At 44.1% G+C, this 25,498-nt stretch overlaps 1 protein-coding gene across 1 annotated transcript; it reads left to right on the forward strand.

Moving 5' to 3' along the window:
• The first annotated feature begins 906 nt into the window (after positions 1-906).
• Positions 907-25,224, forward strand: IQCJ (IQ motif containing J). Its single transcript, XM_058555624.1, has 6 exons — positions 907-915; positions 3,544-3,579; positions 9,338-9,408; positions 9,771-9,851; positions 21,978-22,223; positions 25,122-25,224. The coding sequence occupies exons 1-6, from the start codon at positions 907-909 to the stop codon at positions 25,222-25,224; spliced, it is 546 nt and encodes a 181-aa protein (XP_058411607.1).
• Positions 25,225-25,498: the final 274 nt, after the last annotated feature.

Below are 25,498 nucleotides of genomic sequence, written 5' to 3' on the forward strand. Positions count from 1 at the left end.
TCTCCTGATCATAATGCAGGGGGTGAAAAGGAAAAGTTTATGACTCAAAAATCCTCCTCTGATTTTCAAGAATAACTAAGGATTCTTATCGAACCTATTCCCTTTCTGTATAAAAGTGGCTTCAAGCCTGACCTATCATATGACCTAGATTTATCGCTTATGTCAGCAGAGGTGGGATGGGATATGATGGAGGATTAGGTGGGATAGTTGGGGGAAAATAGAGAATCAATGTAGAGGCTTATTCTTAGAATAAGGAAGCACCATCTATAGTGCTAAAGAGTAAGCTACACCTTGAAAATAAAATGCCATGTATAAGATTGAAAAGGATGCTCTGTCTACCTATCTATCTATCTACCTATCTGTCTGTCTGTCTATCTGTCTATCTATCTATCTACCTACCTATCTATCTGTCTATCTATCTATCTATCTATCTATCTGTCTGTCTATGTATGTATGTATGTATGTATCTGCCTATCTGTCATCTCTATCTTCCTACCCATTTATCCTACTCTGCTTACATAGTACTCCCTTCCACTTACTGTGAAAAGCACACATGTAAGAGAGTTAAAATAAAAATAAAGACGTTTACACATCATGTAGTGAAAGAGGGAGGAATAATTGTACTAATAGCCTGAAAAGAATAGTCTTGGCAATTGAATATTTAATGTAGCTTAAGCTTCTGGCAGCCAAGGCAAAATAAACAAAGCTCTGTAAGACTTATAAGTTGCTCTTGCTGATGAAAAGAAGTGCACTATTACTATATCAAAAGGGGGAAACTAACCCCTAGTACTAAATCCTAAAATTTAATTCTTTTATATTTTCTCTCTTTTATATAAGAGAAAAATTTAGCAAAGTATCCAGTGTCATATACAGCAACTTTGCAGAAGACACAGACATGTTCTTCACATGAGGTTGGTTATACCAGTGTTGGATACCACAGCACCAGCCTCTAATGAAAAGAAATCCAAGACCATGGCCTGCTTCATCCATTGGTCTTCTGAATAACACATTTTTAAGACGCTGCTAAAATGAAACAAAACAACACCACCACCACTGTCCACTTCGGGACTTTTATAGTTCTACAGTTCATCTAGTTAGGATTTTGTATTATGTAGCCCTAGGTTGTAGCTCACTTCTGAGTTAGGATTCTTTCAATTGCAAAAAACAGAAATCTCAACCCAAAGTGCCGTAAGCAAATGAGAGAATCTATTGGCTCATGAAACTGAAAAGTCCATCAATATGCTGGTTTCAAGTTCCACTTGGACCCAGAAGTCCACAGCATCCCTGGGGCTCTGGCTCCTTGGCTGTTTTCCTTGTCTCCATCCTCTTTGCTGTGTTATCTTTTTCCTCCAGCTAGCATCTCTCACAGCAGCAAATGCTTCTATTAGAGTTCCAGGTTTTCTCACACTTCAAAATCCTCAGGCTCTAAAATTCAGAGGAAGAAAACAAAGTTCTTCTCTAAACACTGAAGTGAAGTTTAAACAATTAACATTTGTTTAGCAAACTAATGTCAAAATGTAATGTTGAGTGAATTAAGCCAGACACAAAAGAATAGATAATCTTATATGAAATTCTAGAACAGGCAAAATTAATCTATGGTGATAGAAATCAGAACAGGGGTGCCTTTGGGAGAGGGGAATTGATTGTAGAGGGACACAAAGGAACTTTCTGGAGTAAGAGAGATGTTCTATATTTTGGTTTGGGTGGTAGTTCTACCAAAGTATGCATTTGTCAAAAATCATTGTATGACACACTTATGATATGTACATTTCACACACTTAAAGAAGAAAGCCCAGATAGTAAAAGATCATGCCGCCTGATGTGAGGAGGCTTGACTGAAGTGGGCTAACAAGGGAAGCAGGGAGACAGGAGTCTACTGAAGTTGGCTTAGACCAGACTGAGAAGTAGTAGTCAAGTTCCAGATATATTTTGAAGCTGGGGCTGACAAGATTAGCTGATTGACTGACTGTGGATTGTGAGAGGAAGAAGGGAGCAAAGCCTGACTCTTAGGTTTTGGCTCTGCATATCTAGGCAAATACTGATGCCATTTGCTAAAATGAGGAAGGAATGGTGAAGAAGGAGTTTTGGGTGAGCATATGGGCAGAGAAATCAAGACTTTGGTTTTGAACATGAATTGCCTGTCAGACATGCACATGGAGCTGCCAGGTTGGCAAATGGATGCAGAGGGAGAGGTCAGGTCCAAATATAAATTTAAAGCCATGGGACTGGATAAGACCTCCTGAGGAGAGAGGATAGACAGGGAAGAGAAGAGGACAGAAGCCTAGGACAGGCTGCTGGCATGTTTCCAGAGGAGCTGAGATTTTGTAGGAGTGAGAGGGGTCTGGGAACAGTAATGAGGAGAGAGACTATGTAGTGCATAGCATGTAGGGGAAAAATGGCCACCTCTTAAGGGGACCACAAGGGAGAAGGTGTGCTCAGGGACTCAGCCAAGTTTGTCATCCCTTATATCCTAAAACTCTTTTCTAAACAGTTCTTTGATCTTCTTGCTCTAACAAAACCTTAGCTGTCCCCAGAAGAGTGAAGCAGTGTTCAGTTAGAAGAAGATAATTAAGGGAACGTTCAAAGAAGTTGAGGAGATAGAGGATTTTGCTGATGACAGAATGTGAGTTCCAAAGGGCTTGGTGGAAAGGTTGGAGGGATTGGGAAGAGGTGGTGATTAGGTCAAATTCTGGGACCTTACAGTGAAATGTGAAGTTAAAGAGATTGGGTAATGGGGGATTACCTAGGAGACTCGGATGGCTGGTGTGTTAGAAGCATGTTGAGACTAGTTCTGATGGTCTTTTAGGGGCAAATGAGTAATTAGTTCTGCCTGGGGCTTCCTCTTGGCACTTCAGCAGTTCGTGATGATGAGGCAAGTAGTGCGACCTCAGGAATGGTGGTCTTCCCAGGACCAGAGTTCTGTGGGTCTTCCTTAAATCCCACTGTGACTAACAGCAAGACTGGGGACAGGAAGTCTCACCAGAAACCTGGGCCATCTTCTGTCGCATTGCTGAACCAACCACTGTGGCTGAGGGATGAGATTACAGAGACTAGATGCCTGAGGTTCAGGGAAGGTGTGTGTGTGGTTTTTGTGTGTATGTGTGTGTCAGGGAAGAGTTACCAAGAAACAAGAGAGGATGGTTGCTGAACAGCCAACCCCAGCTCACGTTTGTTAGAGCCCCTCACCTGGCAACCAGCAAAGATAATGCCATTGATAGAGGAAAATGGGAAGAGGTGGGTGGATCCACACAAACATATGTCCATTCTGGAAAAACAACAGGAAGCATTATCTTTAGTGATGAAAAAAGTCATGCAATTTGAGTGGCAGTGTTGTATTCTAATTTGATCAAAGATCAAATTATATTCTATGTTTAAGCACTTAATCCACTACAAAGTCCAGAATTCTTAACAATGATTATTATAATTCTTATTATTATAATTCTTACTCAGTCCCAATGTCAATTTTGCTAATAATTGTCCTCAAATATTATTGCCATAAGTACATGGGGTCAATTTGTAAGACACTTCTTTTCTTTTTCACAGGAAGAAATGAAAAGATTGCAGAATTCTTTAACACAAGTTAATGCAATGATGGAAAATAATGATGGAAAAAATTTACTTGAAAAGTAAGTAAAAAATACTAAAGAAAATTATTTGTGAGGTTGAAAAGCTTGCATGAAAAAAACCTACCTGGCAAGGCAAAATGAAAAAGTAAATTGGACGGTTTCTCATGATATCATTGTGGTCAGGACCCAGAGATTGGGCTTACGTGAAATAGAGTTAGATAGATTTATGACTGTTGAGCTACGGTACACAAGCTGTACTGATTAACAGTAATATGATGCGTGGAGATGTTTCTGGAGGGGTGTCTGAGGGCTTGAAACCTAACCCTGCCCTGTTTTTGGCCTTTCATCAGTGACGTCTATAGCAGGCAATCAGCAATTTGCAAGAAGCACAAGGGTTGCACTAAAACTGATAGAATGAACATTCAAAATAACACTGCAGAATGGAACAAAACTGAGCTGAAAAAAAAAGCAAGCAAGAAAGAGACAAAATTGAACAGAGATAAAAGTAAAGTCTTCCATTTAGGTTTTTTAAAAATTGTACAACTAGAACATGTGAGAGATATATTCTGATTTTAATTTGTGGATAAATGCTTAGAGGTTTTATCTGATGTTAACAAGACATCATGATTTTATACGGCTTCTGAAAACGTTACTGCGATATTAGACTGACTAGTAGGCATGCACTGACAAGACAGAAGAAGAAAAAGTTAATTGTCGTTTATTGAGCTTTTACAATGTCCTCTGTATTGCTGAGTGCTCACAGATGTCTCCTCATTGAATTCTGATTATAGCCTGTTGATGTAGGCATCATTATTTCCATTGCAGACAGGGACAGAGGCTCAGAGCTTTCAGCACTTGTCTGAATACACTCAGCTAAGAGTGGTGAGGATGAGAATCAAATCCAGGCTGGGATGTTCCCTGCTCTCCACCGTTGCTCAGTCCCAATGTCAAGCCCATGTGGGTGTCGTGCTTGGCTCCGGGCACCACATCTGAAAGTCACGTTGACATCCCCAAGAGCACCAGAGGAAGTCAATTAAAATTGTGAGGGTTCTGGAACGTGTGAAACTACTACAAAGAGCTGAGGATGTGTTGCTTGGAGAAGAAAAAATCTCAGAGGGAACATAACAGCCGTCCTTAAACATCTGAAGGAATTGTCCTGTAAAAGAGGGACTGAATTGCTCTTCTTGCCCTAGGAAGATCAATGAGCAGGATTTGTGGAGCAACAGCTCTGTGACCCAGAAAAATGATAACTTTTGTAAAAAGTCAGCTTGTCCAACAGAGTGGACTTCTTTGTTAAGGAGTGAGCTGGTAGACACTGGAAGTGCCCAAGAAGAGTATAAATGACCATCCATCTGAGATGCTGTTGAAAACACTCCTGAAAATGGAAAACTTTGGATTTGATTCCTCTTTGTGCTTTTTCCTAGCTTTGTGAGTCTGGACAAATTATTTAACCACCCTGAGCCCCAGTTTCCCCATCTTTAAAAATGAAGATAATAATACTGGCTTGACAGTCTAATTGAGAGCATTAGATGAGACCCCTCAGGATGGCATGGTGCCCTCAACGTCTGCTCCTTCCCTTTGCACCTGGGTGGGTGTTGGGATAGGCAGCTTCTCAGGTTCATTCCATCTCCATGATTCTAAGAATTTGCCACGTGACCACTTGAAGGACAGCTTCAGCCCTCTGATCAAATGAAGTTTCTGGGTTATCTATGGATGTAATTCATCCTTGTTATGTCTGTTCTCATCGATATGAATAAATAAGAATAAAATAGTTCAATTTTTCCACCCCGCCACTACCACCATCACTATAGCTATACGTATACAATAATAACTAGAGTTTTTGGCTGAAACGAGAGGGTTTTTGTTCTATGGAGATGAGCGTTATGGTATTAGATCAGTGGTTCTTCACCCTGGCTCTACTCAGAATCACTCGAGGAGTTTAATGAAAACACTCTAGTGTGAGCCCTACCCCACACAAACTGAATCTGAGTCTCTGGGGCTGAGGTCCTGGAATCAGCACTCCTGAAAGCTTCCTTCCTGTGATTCTAATGAGGAACTGGGGCTGACAACCAGTGGTCAATGAATTTCAGATTCCTTTTGGTTATTTAATAATCGCATGCAGTTGAATTCACTGAGGACATACTTTCTCTGTGATGTTCAGCCCATTTATTTATTAAATTTGGCTATGCTGGTTTTTCATTATTGATTTTAATGTAAGAAGTAAACTCTGGAAGTTTTTTCCTGCTAATTGACCACAACTCTATATTGAATGTCTTGCCAACACCAACATGTATCTTTCCCGGCTCTCTGCCCTCAGGAAGATATGTGAAGATTAACGGCATATGTGTGGGCTCCTGCCTCCCCTCCCCCATTCGTTCCTTATTATCTAGAGGCCTGGGAAACCTGCAAGCTCCTTGAAATGGCCAGTCTGCTTTGTATGCTTGTTTTTCCCAATCATGATTGAGGAATTTCAGGGATGGGAATTAAAGTCTTCCCTCAAAGCCCACAGGCCTGCGGGGTGAGCTCCCTTTCATGCTTCTCCAGGACAGAGAGAAAACAAACAGTGGCTCCCAGCCTGAACAACTATACCCCTTTGCCTGGAATTCTGGAGATTTTCCTGGTCTGCTTCAGGGCAGGGCTGTGTCCTTGAAAGCTGTCGAATTTGATTGAAAAATCGGTGTACTCTGAGTGGGCAGATTAGGCATTTCATTATAGCTGTATCTGACTTAGGTGCTGTTGTAAATCATCTCAGCTACTTGAAATGACCCCCAGTTAAGTGAGAGAGGTGTCATAGCAGCTGATGAGTTATCCCCCCTAGGAACATCACGTTTGTTCTGAATGCTTAACAGGGTGTTGTGGGGGACGGTCAGCGTGAAGGGAGGGGAGGCTGCAACTCCATTCTACTTGATACCATGTGCAGGGCCAATCAAGTGCATCTGTACACAAGCACACACACACAGGCACACACACTCAGTGAAGCTTGGCATGTGCTCACACACAGAGAAGAGCAATTAGTAAGGCCATGAATTGGTACAAACATGACTTGACAAACAAACATGACTCGATTGTTTTTGGTAATCATTTGTTAACTTAAGTAAGAGCTTAGGCTGACTACTATTTTTTGTAAGTATTGAATCAGGCTGGCTCTCTGGTAGGAAATGTGTGATTGCAAGTCACTACTCTCCTGAGTAATTACTAATCACCCACAGACAGTTACTGATGGAACGAACTAAAGCTATCCCATTTAAACCTACAGGTATTTGTAGTTTATAGTTTGTTGAGGAAGTATAAATTGTAACCCCAAATTAGCAAATTTTTTCATATTATAAAACATTTTTCTTTTTACAAAAACCTGAGCTTTGTCTTTGGTTGCAGTGTATCTCCAGGTCCACACCTCACATATATCTGTGCTGTCCAATCTGCTAATTTGTTATTAAGGAGTTTAGTTTACAAAATCTTAAAGCATCCTTGTTATAAAGCTGTTGTCCCTGCAAGAACATAGAATTGTTACTGCACATAAACACAGGTTCACACAGTAGGGCCAATAACTGAAACATCAGATGGCAAGGAAAGAGGTTTATTATCAAAAGGCAGTGAAACAAGGAGATAGGAGCTAGAACTCAGATCCACCTCCTCGAAGGGAAAAAGGTAGGAGTTTTTATCTGCAGTGTTAGGTAGGGGCGGGAGAGCATGTGCTGGGGCTTTAGGTAGGGGAGGGGGAGCGTGTGGCCATGTGAGTTGGCACCTTCCCACCAGCCTGCATTTGGCCTTGAAGACTGAATTTCTTTTCCCTTGACTGTCTGGACTTTTCTGGTTAGTTTTCATCTTCAGCCTGCACTTGGCCTCGTGAAGCTGAATCTTGACGTCTGGACCTTGACTTCCTGCAAAAGACAGCTCACTTATATGCTAAGGAGGGACAGAAAGACCTGGTTAGTCTTGAATAACGGTTGATTATGCTGAGTACGCACAGCCACAGTTAGCAAAGCTTATCTCAAAGTTTCTTAGTCTAGGGAAGACTTTTCAAGCTCTTCATTCTTGGTTTCAGAATTATAAAAATGAAACTTTCAAACTTTCACTGACCCTGAGTTAGGGCCCTCTGTGTTTCCCCTTTAGTAACATCCATCACATTTGTAATTACTTGGTTAATATCCATCTTCTCCTAGACTGTAAGACCATAAGAATAGGGACCACATCTAGTGTTTTCACCCTTGTAGCCCCCATGCTTTACATCATTCCTGGCACATAGAAGACATTCAATATATCCATAAATGAGTGAATAAGGATGAATTAATAATGGACCCCGAATACCAATGACACAGAACAAACAAGGGTGTTTTTTTCCTTGCCCCACTGCGTCCTAGCTGGGCAAACACAAAGCTATCTTGGGCTGATGGCACCACCTAGTGGCCATGTACAAATTTATCTGACCTACCATGTTTTCCCCACCAACTATTCCTTTCTGAAGAGGAGAACATACCTTTATTATCCCAATGATGCCTCTGGCACAATTTTTTCTTTTTCTTTACTATTACCAGAATCCTGGTCCTCATTATCTGGCCAATTTGAATACCCTCCTAAATATTTTCCTTCATTCTTCTTGCTCGATCTCACCGCAAACCATCCTTAAACATCCCATTCATCACATTTTCCTGCTCTAAATGCTTTATGTTTCCCTGTAGCAATGTTTTTCACACTGTAGATCACAATCCATTGATGGTTTATTAAATAAATTTGATGGGGCAACGCTGGCCTTTTAAAGAAATCTGAAATATAATAAAAAATAGAGTACATTACATTCATTTGGGAAATAATGTTTCTTGAAACTTTCAGTTTTAAACACACACACACACACCCCCTTACCACATGCAAGTGTATTGGATTGGGATGTCAAATACTTTACCTATGAAAACCACAATCAGTAGAATTAAGTTTAATAAGTCTGATGTTAAAATCCTCCAAGCAATACTTTGTGGTGGTGAGACTTGAGTTTTTTTTTTTTTTTTTTTTTTTTTTTTGTGAGGAGATCAGCCCTGAGCTAACATCCGCCAATCCTCCTCTTTTTCTTCGCTGAGGAAGACGGCCCTGGGCTAACATCGGTGCCCATCTTCCTCCACTTTATATGGGACGCCGCCACAGCATGGCTTACCAAGCAGTGCGTCGGTGCGCGCCCGGGATCCGAACCAGCGAACCCCGGGCCGCCGCAGCGGAGCGCGTGCACCTAACCGCTTGCGCCACCGGGCTGGCCCCGAGACTTGAGTTTTAATGTGGTTTCTGCTGAGTTGAACATAATCTCTCTAAGCTTCAGATTTCTCAACTGTACAACTTAATTGATAGAGGCAACTGTGAAAATTAAATAGGATAATACGTGTAAAATGTCTCTGACAGTGTTTTGTACACACTATTTGGTTAGTAACTATTACTCTTCTGGTTTCCAAACTTATTTCCTTTTACTCCTACTTTTATGCTTCGCTTCCACCAAATTGCTCTCTTTATTGTCTAAAAATAACCTGAATTTTTCACCTCTACTCCTTTGTTTTGCTATCTTCCTCATATGTACCAACTTTCACATCTCACCTTACCTAATTCCTTTCCATTCTTCAAAACCCAGCCCAGTGCCACCTCCTCCGTGAAGCCTTCCTTGACCCTTGTAGCACCAGTGATCATCTTATAAGCTCATTAGCAGCAGTGACCGTATGTCTAGAGTTCTCTGTCATTCTCCAGGGTAAAGAGTCATGCTTTGTTCATGTTGAGAGCTCTGACAAAACTTACAGGATGAAAGGGGGAATGGTCCAATGGCAGCGGCACCCCTGGGGATGGATGAGATCTTCTCCACAACTTTCCAGTGGGATGATGCCGTGGGACTTATGACACTCTCCTTATGTTACCTGCTGCCCTGAAATGGTCCAATAGTCTGCTTTCCTCTCACTTGGAGGAAGTGCCTTTCATGCCTTGGATGTGAATGCTGAGCTGAGTGGTAGAAATGAAAGGAACAGCAAAAGTAAAAAGCAAAACAATATCTTCTTTCTATGGTATGGTTATGATTCATCATCCATCAATAGGAACTTTTAGAACTCTGCTAATAAATCAAAATGAACAAATTGAGTATATATCTGCTTTTTCAAATACATACAAATTGGCAGTATTATTGCTATAAATGTTAACTTTCTGACTTGAGCTATATTGAGATATTGTTTCTGTTTGCAGTCACCAGCTGGCCATGGATGTGGAAAATAACATTGAAAAATGTCACCTCAATCTACAGCCCTTGGAATCAAAGGTGAAAATGTAAGTTATTTCAAAGTTTACATTAAAGGATTACTTTTACAGTTCTCGTTTTATTAATTCCTGAACTACTCTGGAATTTGAGGTACAAGAATTACACATTATTTATTTCAGATTTATGTGTCACACACTATTTTTCCCTGTTATAAGCGGCAGCAAAGCTGTTTTGGGCACACAGCACCATCTGCTGGATAGTATCAGGAATTATTGGACTGTCATCACTTCATTTCTTGGGTTTCCCCTTTCAGACAGAGTACTGTTCAACTTCCAGGATGATTTTCTACTGTCTTTCATCTTAGTAACATCGTTAATTCCACCTAGGAACAACTTGGTTATTTCCACCTCAGGCCATTCCGTTATCACAGACGTACACACACACACACACACCCTTTCAACCCACTTCCTTCTTCCTATTTCCATTCCCCTCGCATCCAAGTATTTTGGAAAAATATCTCTTCTCTTTCTTTCTCACTTCCTATCCTTTTATTTTTTATTCTCTCTTACTAAAGCCAAATGTGAGTCACCTTGCCCCACTATAAGTGACTATTGCATAAAAATAGTTCTAAAAACATCTTAGTATTAACAAAAATAAAACTAAGATCTAAAACCATTTTTAAGTAGAGAAGGGGCCTGTCATAATCACCTTAGACACAGTTTTAGACTATTCACACCTGATCTCTGTAATCCTTTCCCATTCTGATTTTCCTTCAGGGGTACATACAAGAATTGCTTGTGAGGGTGTATATAACACACACACACACATTCAGCTTAACACTCTAAGAAGCACATATCTGAGAAATTAACTATGTCTGAGTTTGGCCAGGATCACTGATCATTAGCAAAAAGTCCAAAGAGGAATCTTTTAGAAAAGAAGCCAACCTGAAGAAGGGATCCTTGAGGTACAACTTTGAAAAGCAATAAGCAACTGCTGGATTTGGACTTCAAACAGAAGTGATGAAGATGTATAATATCCTGCTGGATAAAGCAAATATTAGTACATACTTCTGTAACTCTACCTTACCTTGGTTATCAGGAAAAAGCTTGCCTTGAGTGAGCGCACAGGACTCCCTCTTAAGGTGAAGTTCAAACATGGCTTCTGAAGCAGTGGGGTCCCCTGCGGGGAGGCTGCGCCTACCTACTAACTGAATAATGAATCTGGCTATGAATCGTTCTTTGTAAGCAGTGTGTCAGCCTCATTGCAAGATGTTAGTTTCCAAACATGGGTTGCCTTATCCTTAGGAATTTTTCTCATTAAGATAACATCCTCTTAAATGAAAAAGCGCTGGGAAGGGAAGTTGGTTGCGTGAAAAATTGGAGTGTTTAATTTGAATGCTGAAACGAGGTTAGGAAACCTCCCTGGTCTTGTTTGGTTTTCATCACCTCTAATGCGTAGAGGCGGAGGGGTAGGTGCCGGGAGGAGGAGCAGGTAGACAAAGTCTGTGCCTGGGACTCGAGCCGGCCCAGAGAGTGTGGATTCTATGTGCAGCTGGTGTGATGGAGAAGCCTCAGCTCAGTGAGATGCAAACGGAACAGCTTTATCTCTTCTAACAACTCCAAACCCCATTTCCACTCACTGCAGGGGGATGAGGGAGAGAAAACTGAATCTGGCCCCATAATGGAATTTGAGTCCCATTGGAGAATTTACTCCTGTTCAGTGCCTCTTGTCTAATCTGGTTGTTAAATTCTTAACCGTCGTGACAAGTTGAACATCTCCCCTCACACACATTAGACCTTTCCTGCAGCTGTGCAGCCTGCTCCCCTCCCTTCTCTCTCCTTTTTCTGCTCTCCTGTCTCCCCTCCTTCCTCCGCGCCTCCTTGGTGTCACCTCACCCATCTCTCCTGTGCTCAACACCAGGGCTGCTCTGGTTTTCCTGTGGATGGTGAAAACTTTTGCTCCCAGACAGTTGTTTCCTTTAAAATAACTCTAAGGCCCTCTAAGGAGGGCTGGGTCAGTGGCGTAGTGGTTAAGTTGGCGCGTTCCGCTGTGGCGGCCCAGGCTTTGCAGGTTCGGACCCACCACTTGTCTAGCCATGCTGTGGCAGCATCCCACACATAAAGTAGAGGAAGATGGACATGGACGTTAGCCGGAGCCAATCTTCCTCATCAAAAAGAGGAAGATTGGCAACAGATGTTAGCTCAAGGCCAGTCTTCCTCACCAAAAAACAAACAAACAAATAAATAAATAAAATAGCTCTAAGGGTTGGGACCCTGTGGGAAGGGTCACTGGGTCTCCCCTGAGCCCCCCACCAATGGTGTAGGCTGCACCCCTCATTGTGGTCCTTGCTCTGCGGGGCTGTCTCCCCCAGGCTGACCTTGGCATCCTCGACAGGGAGGATCTTGGCACACCCCTATCCCCTTTCCCAAGAGACATTCTTTAGGCCTGCAGAGCACTGGGTATGAAAGACTGGCCCTTGTCCCAGGTTCCAGAGTCAAACTTCCCAGGCTCTCTCTTAGGGTCTTCTGACTTCTGTTGATGGGAACCAGCCTGAACATCTACCTTCCCCTGGGGGCTAGAGAGAAGTGAGGGCTGTTACACCTTAAAATCTGCTTTCCTTCAAACTCTCCTCTCCCCTCCCTGATGGGGAGGAGAGAGTAGGAGGTTCCAGTGAAGGTGTCTGGACAGTCCAGCCCCCGCAAGCCCTGAGGTGGGATGGACACCGGCAGGCCCATCTCTGGACACAGAGGATAAGGCGAGATGGGGACTGTTGACAGTGAGCACCTCCACCGAATCCCTGCACTAGTGAGAGCCCTGGGGGGTGAGCATGGGGCAGGAAAGGGTCTCAGTTGCTTCCTCACACTCAGAACAACATAAAAAGGAAAGAATTTGATAAGAAAGCCCAAACCTGTATGTGGCAGTGTAAAATGTCAGTGGAAGGACGCAGAGAGACCTGCAGGAAAGAACGTGTGTGGAGGGTGGATTGAGGAAATATCATGAAAGGTATATCATCTGGTTCATGAATGCGACCCGTAACAGGTAATGTTGAGTTTTAGACCTGGAGGATCAAAGGACCGCGTCAAAAAGGCGAAAGCGATCAAGATTGCACAGCTATCAGTAAAAAGTCATTTGGGAGGTGAAAGGCAGGTTTGCTGCAGATGAAGCGAAGGCAAGCCTCTCAAGTCAGAAGACTCCGTGAGAGCAAAAGTGAAGTGAGAGCACCCCAGGAAGGCTCTCGCGACACTCCGGGACGAAGGAGGAGCGTGTTCTCAAGGGCCGGGCTGGGACGGCGTCTGGGGTGAGCCACGCGTGAGAGGAGGCCCGACTGCCAAGGAAGGGAGCGACGCTCCGCACCCCATCAGACCTCTGCCCGCCCCGCGGGGTCACACCTGGCACGTTGTAGTAAGATTGAAAACGCGTCTTCCAAATACAAAGCGTCGTTTAAACGTTGTCCATTGACTGTGTGCAATCCTTCTCCTTATTCTTAACAATATGTTTATTTCCTGACGGAACAACATAGACATCTACTGGATACAAATCACCTTTTAAAAGTCTGCTCATTAAATATGTTCAATTCCTCTCATTTTTTATTTGATTTAGTGAAACAAAATCAAATGTAAAAAACTAAACAACATTTAGATTCTATGAAGGAGAGAGACAATCAGACACCCTCTGGAGAAAGAAGACAATTCCCAAAAGAATTTCAAAGATATTTCTCAGTAAAGCCTGGTTAAATTGCATTTGTTTGAGAGTAATGCCTGTCAGCCTTAGTCAAAAGTTTAATTCAAAGAAGATATGAGAGAAGAGTGCTTGAGAGGACAGACTTTGGAGTTAGAGCAATCTAGCTTCAAATCTCAGCCCTGCCTCCTACCAGCTGTGTGACCTTGAGAACCCTGTGTACCTCTCTGGGCTGCAGTTGCACTCTTCTGTAAGATGAGAACACTAACCATGTCTTAAAGGATTGTAGTGAGCTTTCAATGAGAAAATCCAAGGAAAACATTTAGAAAATATATCTTTTCCATGCAATTGTGCTTTTTCCAAACATATTTTTATGTCAAATTAGACTAATAAAACATTGCCAGTAAAGAGCCTGAGGAATCCAGCATATCATATCAATGTATATGATTTGCACGTTACTTAAAAATATTTGAAAGTCTTTGATTTTCTTTTTTTTCTTGAAGTATAGTTGATGTACAATACTGTGTTAGTTTCAGGTGTACATCGGCATAGTGATTTGACATTTATACACATTACAAAATGATCGCCATGATAAGTCTAGTAACCATCTTCACTGTACAAAGTTATTACAAATATTATTGACAATATTCCCTATGTTGTACATTACATGCCCATGACTGATTTATTTTATAACTAGAAGTTCATACCTCTTAATCCCTTTTAGCTATTTTGCCAACCCCCCATCCTCCTCCTCTCTCATGACTACCAGTTTGTTCTCTGTATTTATGAGGCTGTTTCTGTTTTGCGTTGTTTGTTCATTTGTTTTTTAGATTCCACATATAAGTAAAATCATGCAGTATTTGTCTTTCTCTGTCTGACTTATTTTGCTGAGCATAATACCCTCTAGGTTCATCCACATCGTGGCAAATGGAAGATTTCATTCTTTTTTATGGCTAATATTCTATTGCGTGTGTATATATACCACATCTTCTTTATTCATTTATCTATCAATGGACACTTAGGCTGCTTCCAAGTCTTGGCTTGTGAATAATGGTGCGAATAACAGGGATGCATATATATTTTGAATTAGTATTTTCATTTTCTTTGGATATATCCTCAAAAGTGGATTTGTGGATTATACGGTATTTCTATTTTTAATTTTTTGAGGAACCTCCATACTGTTTTCCGTAGTGGCTGCACCAATTTTATATTCCCACCAACAGTGCACGAGGGTTCCCTTTCTCCACATCCTCTTCAACACTTGTTATCTGTTTTTTGATGATACATTGCGGACAGGCATGAGGTCATATCTCACTGTGGTTTTGATTATCTAGGACCTCTATTTGTCCAGTTTGGGGCTAAGTGACTTAGATACCTTATCCTTGACTCCTTGCAGGAATTACAAAGCAGTCATTGTTATTCCCATTTTGTGGATAAGCAAAACACAGGCCAGTAAGTTTAGCATTTTGCCTAAGGCCACAGGCAATGAGAAGTAAAATGGGGCAAGAACCAGTAACAATCTAAACACACTTCCTTTCGGGGAGGTTTCGGTTCAAGATGGCGGCGTAAGAAGATCCTGAACTCACGTCCTTCCGCGAACACACCGAATCTATAGCTACTTATGGAAGAACTTCCACTGGAAAAAAGCCCCCAAACTGCAGGAGCGACCCCTTCACACGGGCCAACTGGGGAGAAACAACGGGGAAGGGGGTGGGCCCCCAGGCGAGAGACCGGCCGTGGGGGCTCCCCGGGAGGCAGAGGCTTGACCTTGCCTCTGGCCCCCGGACCGAGCCCCAAACCCCGGCCCGTGCGCGCCCGAGGCCCCGCCCACGCCCCGAGGCCCCGCCCACGCCCCCGAGCCCCGCCCACGCCCCGAGGCCCCCGCCCACGTCCCGAGGCCCCGCCCACGCCCCGAGGCCCCGCCGGGGCCGCGTCGCCGCCGGCCTCTCCTGGCGGAGCTGGAGGGCGCTGTCCGCCCGCACTCCCTCTGTCCGGCGGGAGCGGTGCGCACCGTCGTTTGTTGTTCTTCCTTTTCTTTTCTCCTTTCCTTCCTCTTCCTTCTTCCCCGTCCTCGGCGGGCGCCGGCTCTGCTCTGCCCCTCGCCCCGCGGCGGCGCCGTCTTCATCTCTGCCCCGGCCCCACAGCGGTACCGCGGGCAGGGGGCGTCCGCACACGTGTGCTGCCCTGGGTGATATGGCTGCCACCCAGGGGACACCCGTTGATCGCCTGGCCCTGGAGGCCGGGGCAGAAACAAGCAGAGAGACAGTTGTGGGCCGACTCCCACCCCGGGGCCGCGCGCGGACGGCAGCCTGAAGCACACCCCAGGCTGGCTGAGGAAGAGGCCCACCAGCTTGTCTGGGAGCTTTGCCCGGAGGGGCAGGCTTCGGGTCTGGCCCACTCGCAGGGGCTCCGGAGGGGCTGTCGGGGAGGGAGGCCGGCGGCCGCAGTCTTTGCGCTCTGCCGCTGTCCCGCTCCAGCTGGCTGGTATCTTCCAGAAAGGAGCTTATACTCTCCTCTGGAGCCCCGATTTTTGCGACTGCCACCCAGGGTCACCTCCAGATCGCCCGGCTCTGGTGGACAGCAGGGCTTATGCTTGCGGTCCCACAAGACTGTATATATTTGCATTCTTTTAAAGCTGCTGCCTGAGGGCCTGGCTTCCAGTCAGTCCGAATCTAGGCACTGACAGAGTTCCTCCCCTTTGGGACAATAACAGGTCTTTGCACACTTCAACTACTGAGAGCCGCTAAAGAGAAAATAGGCTGCTTGGACCATCACAAAGGTTTGAGAGACAACCAAGAGCTGAGGCAGGGTTGAAGCATAAGGTTCATCCCCTACACGAGGCCAAGCCTTCAAGACTGGAGAGGTGGCTCCTTCACCTACTGCATGAAAACCAACACAGAGAGTCAAGAAAATGAAGAAACAAAGGAATATGTTCCAAACTAAAGAACAAGAAAAAACCTCAGAAAAAACCTTAATGAAACGGAGGTAAGTAATTTCCCTGATAAAGAATTCAAAGTAATGGTCATAAAGATGCTCACCAGACTTGGGAGAAGAATGGATGGACACAGGGAGAATTTCAACAAAGAGGTAGAAAATATAAGAAAATATCAAACAGATGTCACAGAGCTAAAGACAACAATAAACACACTCTGTTTCTAAACACATTCCTCATAAGGTAGAACTTTTTTCTTCTTTGAGCATTTTTTGAGCTATTTCTGGGCCACAAACTTAGGGGAATGTATTTGTTGATCACCTACTTGCCATATTCCTAGAACTGTGCAGATATGATGGACACACGTGGTCACTGTCCTCAAGGGCGTCCCAATCTAGTGGAGGAAGGGGACTCGTTGCAAAATAGCTGTCTGGACTGGCCTGATCGGATGCTCTTCTTCCCGAGTGGTTAATATCTCCTGGAGCTACTGTTCTCTTTCATAGACTCAGCAGCCTGTATGTGCCTTATTTCTGAAGTCTTCTCAGTCGTCATAAAGAAAAGAGCCAAGACCCGAGTTGCCCAGATTCCTATCTGTGAGGGATTTAGGGGTTGTTGACAGTCAAGGTGGTCATAGGTGTTGGTAAAAAAATCTTCAGAAGGATCCAGAAGAGCATAAGTCCATGATGCTTAGGAAGTACCAACACTGAAAGCAGGGAGCTGAAGTCAGGAGTTACAAACTGGGCAGAAACTGGAGTGGAAGGGAAGCAGGCTAGAGATGTGGGCAAATGCTGTGGACAGCCTGCCTGTTGCATGCAGTGGCCTTTACTGGCACTGGGCAGGTTTGTATCAGGATACGGGGTTGGGGCAGACACCAAATAATCAAAACAGGACTTATTTGTTAGGGTAGCTTTTAGTTGCAAGTAGAAAATTTAACTAACAGAGACGAACAAATAGGGATTCTGCTTATCCACTCAAAGTCAGTATGTGACAAGCCGAATCTACCGTCTTGCTTCCTTCTCCATTTCTGCCTTTTGCTGAACCATAAGGAGGGAGCGCAATGTAATGGGGAGACGGGATCTGAGCCAAGTGTCGGGACTGTCAGTTCCCATCTTGTTGGCCAGCACTCTTGGTTCCAAGTAAGAGACACTCAACTCAAACTAATTAAAGTATAAAAAGAGATTACGTTGGCACACCTAACAGACACACCCATTGGCTACCGTGCCGCAAACACAGCTAGACCCCGGTGGTCAAGCAAGGTCACCAGGCATCTCTGTCTGTCCTCTTCTGTAAGCTCTGCTCTCCACATCATTGCTTCATTCTCGCAGGGGCTCTCCCAGCATTATGGCCAAGTGGCCACAGACAGCCCTGTGCTTACACCCTAGTAGCTGAGAATCTCCAGTAGTCTCTCATTGGCCTGGCTTGAGCCGTGTGTCATCCCTGAGCAGTCAGTGCCCTCTGATTGGTCAGCCCCAGCTCACACGAGCTGCTCTACCACGGAGGGTAGGGTCTGCCCCATCTAAAGCTCATGGACTGAGGGCTGGTGGATCTTCAAAGGAAAATGGATGTTGGAACAAAAAGAAGGAGAAATTAATGTTGGGCAGGAAAAACCTACCACTATGATAATAGTGCCTTCCTCAAGCCCACTTGTGCTGAGGATTGAGTGAGAGAATACGCACAAAAAGAGCTATATGTAATTATCCATTGTGTCCCAAGAGACTCAGACTTGTGTCCTCTTTTTTTGCCATCCTCAAATTCAGCCTACTTGGGTAACAATGTATTTTGAAATTTTAAAAATGATTTAGTAACATTTAAGAATTAGTAACATTCACATAAAAATCCACATTTCTGACAGTTCTGGAAACATTGAAATGTCTCACAGTAATCAACTGTGCCAGTATGGGGTTCCCCTCACAAGAAGCAGGTGCTGCTCCGTCTGCCCGCAGTCTGGCCCCAGGCGACATCTGGGATCCTCTTCCTGTCCTCACAGCCTGGAGGCCCACCACTCTTCCCTGGGACCCTCTTCCTGCCTGGTACCCTCACTTCATTGCCTTTGCCCACGGTCTTTCCTCTTCCTCCCCATCGATCTAAATCGCATCCGTCCTTCAAGGCTAAAGTACCAGGACTCCCTCAAACCTCCTCTAAGCATCCTAGCTCTCGGAGAGCTCTCTCTTCTAGCCTTCTATGTAAGGACATCCGGTGACAACCAGGATGGCACAGGCTGTGAGTGCCCAAATGGCTGTGAGTGCAGAGCCATCTGCACTGTAAAACAGACAGGGATACATGAGAGAGGGCAGAGGCAGGCGAATGCGAGAAGATAAATAGGAATTGACCTAGCAAAAAAAATTATTAAAAAATGTGTTTATCATCTATTTTCAAATAAACTTCTACACTTTATTTATAATTCAAAATATAGGAACACACAAAATGTGCTCTGTCACTGCAACCAGCCTTTAAAGAGTTATATTGATGGCATTGCTTAGTTTCAGAAGTAAAAACGTCAAGGTAGCTCGTGTTCAGGCTTTACTCTGCAGCCGTAAAGAGACTCAGGAATAGGAATTGTGGTGAAGCTAGGGCGAGAAGGCAGACAATGATTCTCCAAGACCAAGGAGTGAGTCACTTCTCCATTTTCCTCTTAGAGTAAAATAGCATTTGGAGATGGTACTCAGTGAGCTAATATTAGAACAATTTGATCTACGAAGGTCGGGTTGGTGTGGTCAAAGGGGAGTGAATAGTGTGATGCAAACACTTTTCTATGATATAGAGAGTAATAATAACGTGACTCCACCATTAAAAAAAAGCTACATTGGGGCCAGCCCAGTGGCGCAGCGGTTAAGTGCTCGCATTCCGCTTCGGCAGCCCGAGGGTTCGCAGGTTTGGATCCCGAGCACGCACCAACGTACCGCTTGTCAGGCCATGCTGTGGCAGCATCCCATATAAAGTAGAAGAAGATGGGCACAGATGTTAGCCCAGGGCCAATCTTCCTTGGCAAAAAGAGGAGAATTGGCATCTGATGTTAGCTCAGGGCTGATCTTCCTCACACACACACAAAAAAAGCTAAGTAGCAATTTAGAGTAATAGTCTCATAGGACATGACTGGTCTCTCATTTTTAACCCCTGATGCTTGTTTAAAGACATTGTCCAGCCTGTCATGCAGGTGTTAAAACTGTAATTATGAAGGACAAGTAAAACATGGGAAATATTTGTATCATATTAAATTTCAAAAAAGAATAAAATATAGTGTAATACGCTTTCAACTAAGTAAAATTGTTTCCATATATGTGGACAAGGATAGTAAGGTAAATATTAAAAAATTAAAATAGCTTGTTTATTAAGGAAGTGAGTGGACTTACAAGTGATGTTAATACACATTTTAAAGGTATTTAATATTGTCACATTCTCTTGTCAATTAAAAAAGAAAAGAATATCCATCCACTTGGAAGAAAAGAATATTGTCTTCTTAATCTCTGATTTAAGGAAAACTGGTGTGTCACCTTCCAGATTCCATAGACCAGGAGGGGGAAGGGGACCCTTTGCAGACCTTATCTCTGTTTTGCCCAGCATTGTTTGTTCTTTAAAAGTGTCACACTGCCCCCTAGTGTTCAACAAGCTAAAATCTAATATCCCAAATAGCCACTACATTTTCTTTCTATATTTGCTGAATAATCAAGGCAATTAAAAAGAGAGAGAGAGAGGAATACCTCCAAGTCTTATAAAGTTGTGGGCGTTCTATGAGTTGTCAGTATTTTCTATTTTTTAAGTCACCTTTAAAATGTCACACATGTTTAAGCCCTTGATAGGCAGGTTTGCAGACTTTAGGTACCCTCAAGCAGCAGAACTTGTCAGCAGGGCTCTGGGAGACTCACATTAGATGATGTGGATATCACTAACAGCTTCCAAAAGTTTGATACTCCCTTAATAAAATGGGTCCCAGAAGAAGCAACGGGACTACCAAACTCAGGCATGTAATCTTACAGGACCTTCTTTGAGATTCTGTTTAAAATCTTTGAACCAAAGAAAAATAAATGAATAAGGATGCATTTTGAGCAGGCATTGCATATAAAACAGTGACCACACATAACCCAAGGCAGGGTCAGATCCTGCTTTAAAAAGGCCTAGAGTGTACATATAATTTGGAGGGCCCTTAAAAAAAACCTAAAAACTATCTACTTTTGCAATTTTTTTTTGTGTTCGTGTGAGGAAGATTAGCCCTGACCTAACATCCATTGCCAATCCTCCTCTTTTTTGCTAAAGAAGATTGGCCCTGAGCTAACGTCCATGCCATCTTCCTCTACTTTATATGGAGTGCCGCCACAGCATGGCTTGACAAGCGGTGCGTTGGTCTGTGCCCAGGATCCAAACCTGTGAAGCCCAGGCCGCTGAAGCAGAGTGCACGAACTTAACCGCTACACCCCCGGGCTGGCCCGTACTTTTGCAGTTTTTCACAAACCATAAAGAGCACCTTGTAGGGTCTTGGAAGAAGCTCCTGGCCTCTAAGTAAGGGCCCCTGAAGCTTAAGTTTCACAGCTCCAGGAAAATTGGCCTCTGCTCCCAAGGTATTGTTTCACTGCAGCTTCTGGACTTTTCCTTGAGCATTATAATTCACAGAGCCTTAGTAACTTAGTACGTGGTCTTAGTACTTGGTCTTAGTCTGTCGATGAATTATAGAAGACCAGATACTTCCAGGACTCTAGAACAGATAGTGATGGAATTAGTGCAACTCTTTTAAACTATTTTAAGAGGCTGAATCCGGACCATTGGTCTTCATGTCTGGCTGACCCCCAGGAGAGGGTAGCTTTTGTTCACTGAGCACCCGTGAAAACCTAGATGTTAATCTCGAAGATTAGAAGCCAGGCCAAGTGGGAAAAAGTCTTTAGCTGTCACAAAGATTAGGTTTCTATTATCCAAAGCAGAGGATGACTTTTTGGATGCTAATCACAGCAAATAAACAGCTTCCTTGGGTGGGATCTCAAGCAGCACCTAATTAGGTGTTACTTGAGCTTTCTGATGTTTTGTCTTCTCTGTCCATGTTTTTGCTCATTTGTGGTACACTACCTGCTTCCTTCCACAGTGTGTAGAGTCTGTGACCGCAGGGCTCTTGCCTGTCTTGTCCTCAAAGCCAGGTCACTGCGTCTGGCCATGCAGACTCCACTGCGTAGTGCCCGGGCGCCCTTCCCTGTGTGATGGCAGCCTGCAGCTGCACTGCAGCCCGTCAGGAGCCGGGGCTGACCCCCGCGCAAAATGTCCCTCAACAGTGTCGTACCGAGTGAATGGATGGCTGACAGGTCAGCCTGTGCATTATTCTCACTTGAAACAGAGGATGAGAATTGAAAGATTTTGTGTCCCTTGTATCAAAGTGCATGTGCAAACTGGTTTCATTTTGATGATTTTTTCTGCCTACGTTGACTCTTGTAGACCGGTTTAGCTCAGCCGAGTCTGTGAAAGTCAGCCAGTGAGACAGATCATCCAGGTCTTCTGATTTCCCGCGTCACACTCCACCTGTTGCCCATCCTTCAGCCTCCTGGTGCTTTCCTGAGCCTGCGGGCTGTGCCGGGGAGTGACGGCGTGTGCTGGCTTTCTGTTGCAGCATTCAGCGTGCGTGGCGCAAGCACCTGCAGCGGCGGGACCCCCTGGAGAAGAGGAGCCCGTCCCCGCCCTCCGTGTCCTCAGACAAGCTGAGCAGCTCCGTCAGCATGAACACCTTCTCGGACAGCAGCACGCCCGTGAGTGCCCCGCTTCCTTTTCATGACCTGCCTGGCCCATTGCCGGGCACCGGGACTCTGGCTCTAGGGGAGCAGGTGGTTTGCGATAGGATTGATGGTGCTTATTTGCTGTATGTGAACCCACAGTGAGGGCTTTGTGGTCTCAAAGCAAAGACACCATTCATAAACACAAGGTGAACTTGATCAAGGCTGAGGGAATTGATTGCGTTTGACATCAACCTAAACTACTTGTTTGTTGACATTCCTCTGTTAGTGAGAATATCTTTTTACTTTTCTTTACAACGGCATGTTCCTTTTAGTCTGTGCCTCTGGTAGCATTTTGTGGAGCTAATATGATAGACGATTAACTTGGTTATAAGGATTACAAAGAGAACTTTCATAGGAAGAATTAAAAGGGGTCACAAACTCAGGGATTGCAACCCAAATTCCTACAGGGGCCAGGTGAGTAACCGTGTGACTGATGTGGGCTGAGTTGTGACCGGCTAACCGAAGGACACAGGCCTCACCCAAAGAGCAGCTGCACTCACTCCTGGAAGCATGTTGCCATGTAGGGATGCAGGACAGACGTGGCCAAAGGTCATTTTGTTTCCCCAGGAGATGCCAAAAATCCAGGTTTTTAAATGTTGGCAACAGTAAGAAAGTTTAAAACGTAAATAGACCATGCCTACAGACCACAATTGTGCCAGGGGTCACCAATTTAGGAACTCTGGGGTACAAAGCTAAAGAATGAAGGAATCTGATGCAAGTCTTTATTTTTTTTTTAAAAACATGCCAAATGTAGTAGGCAATATATGGTCAGGCAATTGTAATGCAGGGTTTTGTGGATTTAGTCATTGCGGTCCTTTATGGTAGTCACTGGAGTGCTGAGAGAAGCTAGGAAGAGAATGAAGTAACTATACAAGCGTGTTATTTTCAAAAAAATCTTCCTTGACTACTTTGCAATGATGTTTATTCAGCTGTAAAAAGTTGCAAACCAAACAGCCAAAATAATGTATGTGCCCCTTCATCCCTTTTGGCCTCCTCCCACCCACTTCCCCTCTGGTAACAACTAATCTGTTCTGCTTATCCACGTGTTTGTTTATCTTCCACACATGAGTGATATCATACGGTGTTTGTCTTTCTCTGTCTGACTTATTTCACTTAGCATAGTACCCTCAAGGTCCATCTCTGTTGTCGCAAATGGCACGATTTTGTGTTTTTTATGGCTGAGTCGTATTCCATTTTATGTATATACCACATCTTCTCTATCCATTCATCAGTTGCTGGGCACTTGCTTCTGTGTCTTCAGATAATTGTGTTGCATATTCCTTAATGAACAGTTTTATCTAGTTATAGAATCTAAATAGAAGCAGTAAGTTGAGTTTATAGCTGTGCAAATAACAGTGGGATAAGATCTATTGTTAGCTGACAGCAAAAATTGATTGCTTAGTGAACCTGCACTGTTTTCAGACAATTGTTGGTGGGAGTGAATGGTCTTAACTGGACTCACTATCACTAGAGGGCGCTCATGAACCACACTGGAAAATGTCTGAGTTTAATAGTTTGTATTTAACTCATGATTTGCGAATGAAAAATAATGTGAAAATTGATTGTTTGGGATGCCTTCGCTATGTATGCCAATAGAAAGTGGAAATTAAATGACTTCAAAGATTTTATTTGAATGATAGAAACTGAAGATCAGAAGTCACTCTGCCCGTGAGGTGGAGGTCCCGATGTACTGCCTCTGTGCTTTCTCACAGCCTCCATTCCGACAACGTCAGCCAGTGTGGAGTCCAGTGATATGTAATGGTTTTAGTTAGCCTCCTGGCTTTATTGAAATTCTGGAAGAGTCTATCTTTGCTTTATGTGTACGCTGCCACACTGCTTTGATTCTAGCACCTCAAGTGTTTTGTGCATAAGTGCACGTTCTTCCCCGTCATGGGTCATCACGTTTATTTCTATCCTTGCACAGCTTCGCTAACAGCTCTACCTTATTTAGTGTACCCTAGCCTCAGGTCCCCTTTTGTGTGTTAGCAGAGGAGGTTTCCTCTCTCCAGTATCCCCAGCAGTGGTTTCTTGTGGGGTGTGTCAGGCGGATTGGGGGTGGCGTCCTGCTCCCCACCACATCACCATGCCTTAGCTCTGCGCTTGGGGGATAAGGAGGGCTCTATTCAGTGTGTGGAAGTCTGCCTCACTCCTGGCTGCCTATAAACAGTGAGAATCAAATCTGGTTTTCAAAAATATTGTTGGAACTAGCTTCAGAAAGCAAGCAGACCTTGCCCAGAATACCAATAGAGGTTATTGATTATAATAACAACTTTGGTATTGATGATGACAGTGGTGTGACATGAATGTACAAAATAAAACATGAAAATATAAGATGCTGGGAAATTCTCAAGTCTATAGTTTGTCAGGCAGGTAAAATATTCACGTCATAATTTTTTTTTCTCCCCAAAGCCCCAGGACATGGTTGTATACCTAGATGTAAGTCCTTCTAGTTCTTCTATGTGAGCCCCTGCCACAGCATGGCAAGCAACAGGCAGGTGGTGTGGTTTCACGACTGGGAAACGAACCCAGGCTGCCAAAGTGGTGAGATCACTGAACTTGAACCACTAGACCATCAGGGCTGGCTCAAGTCATAATTTTTTTTTGCTGAGAAAGATTCACCCTGAGCTAACATCTGCTGCCAAGCTTCCTCTTTTTGCTTGAGGAAGATTTTCCCTGAGCTAACATCTGCCAATCTTCCTCTATTTTGTATGTGGGTTGCTGCCACAGCGTGGCCGCCGCTGAGTGGTGTAGGTCCACGCCCAGGAATTGAACCCAGGCCACTGAAGTGGTGCAAGCCAAACTTAACCACTAGGCCATGGGGCCGGCCCCTCAAGTCATAATTTTTAAAATGTTATGCTTAGTTGTTTGGAGCTAGTATAACTAGCTAGGGTTGTTTTATCTCCCATGGTCATCACTCTGCTGGGACCTCTTTCAGGAAGATTCATTCTAATATCTTTTTGGTGGTCACTGACCAATGAAAGGACAGTGACTCTGCTCCACTTTGACCAGCCTGCCAGACCCACAGGGTTGATAGATACTCTCAGGAATCCCCAGACAGGAAGACTTGGTTTTACCTCTCTCTGAGACCTCAAGTTCATGGAGGGGATAGGATGACCCCTGGCCCCCCTTGGCTAAGCCTGTCATAAAGAGATGAGCTTCCTCTAACAACCAGTGAGTCCATTTGGAACTTCAGGGTCAAAAGTCTTTGCTCCAAGTGAAATGCTGTCAATGAGGTGTCTCCCTGGGGGATTCTCTGGGCCCCTGACTCCTACTAGAACCCTCCAGCTGGCTGAACCTCAGCCCTCTGTCTCTGGGCTTGATCTATTGCTGTTGCTGCCTATACCATTGTCTGTTTTCT

Source organism: Diceros bicornis, chromosome 15 (genome assembly GCF_020826845.1).
Source record: "Diceros bicornis minor isolate mBicDic1 chromosome 15, mDicBic1.mat.cur, whole genome shotgun sequence".
Taxonomy (NCBI): Eukaryota; Metazoa; Chordata; class Mammalia; order Perissodactyla; family Rhinocerotidae; genus Diceros; species Diceros bicornis.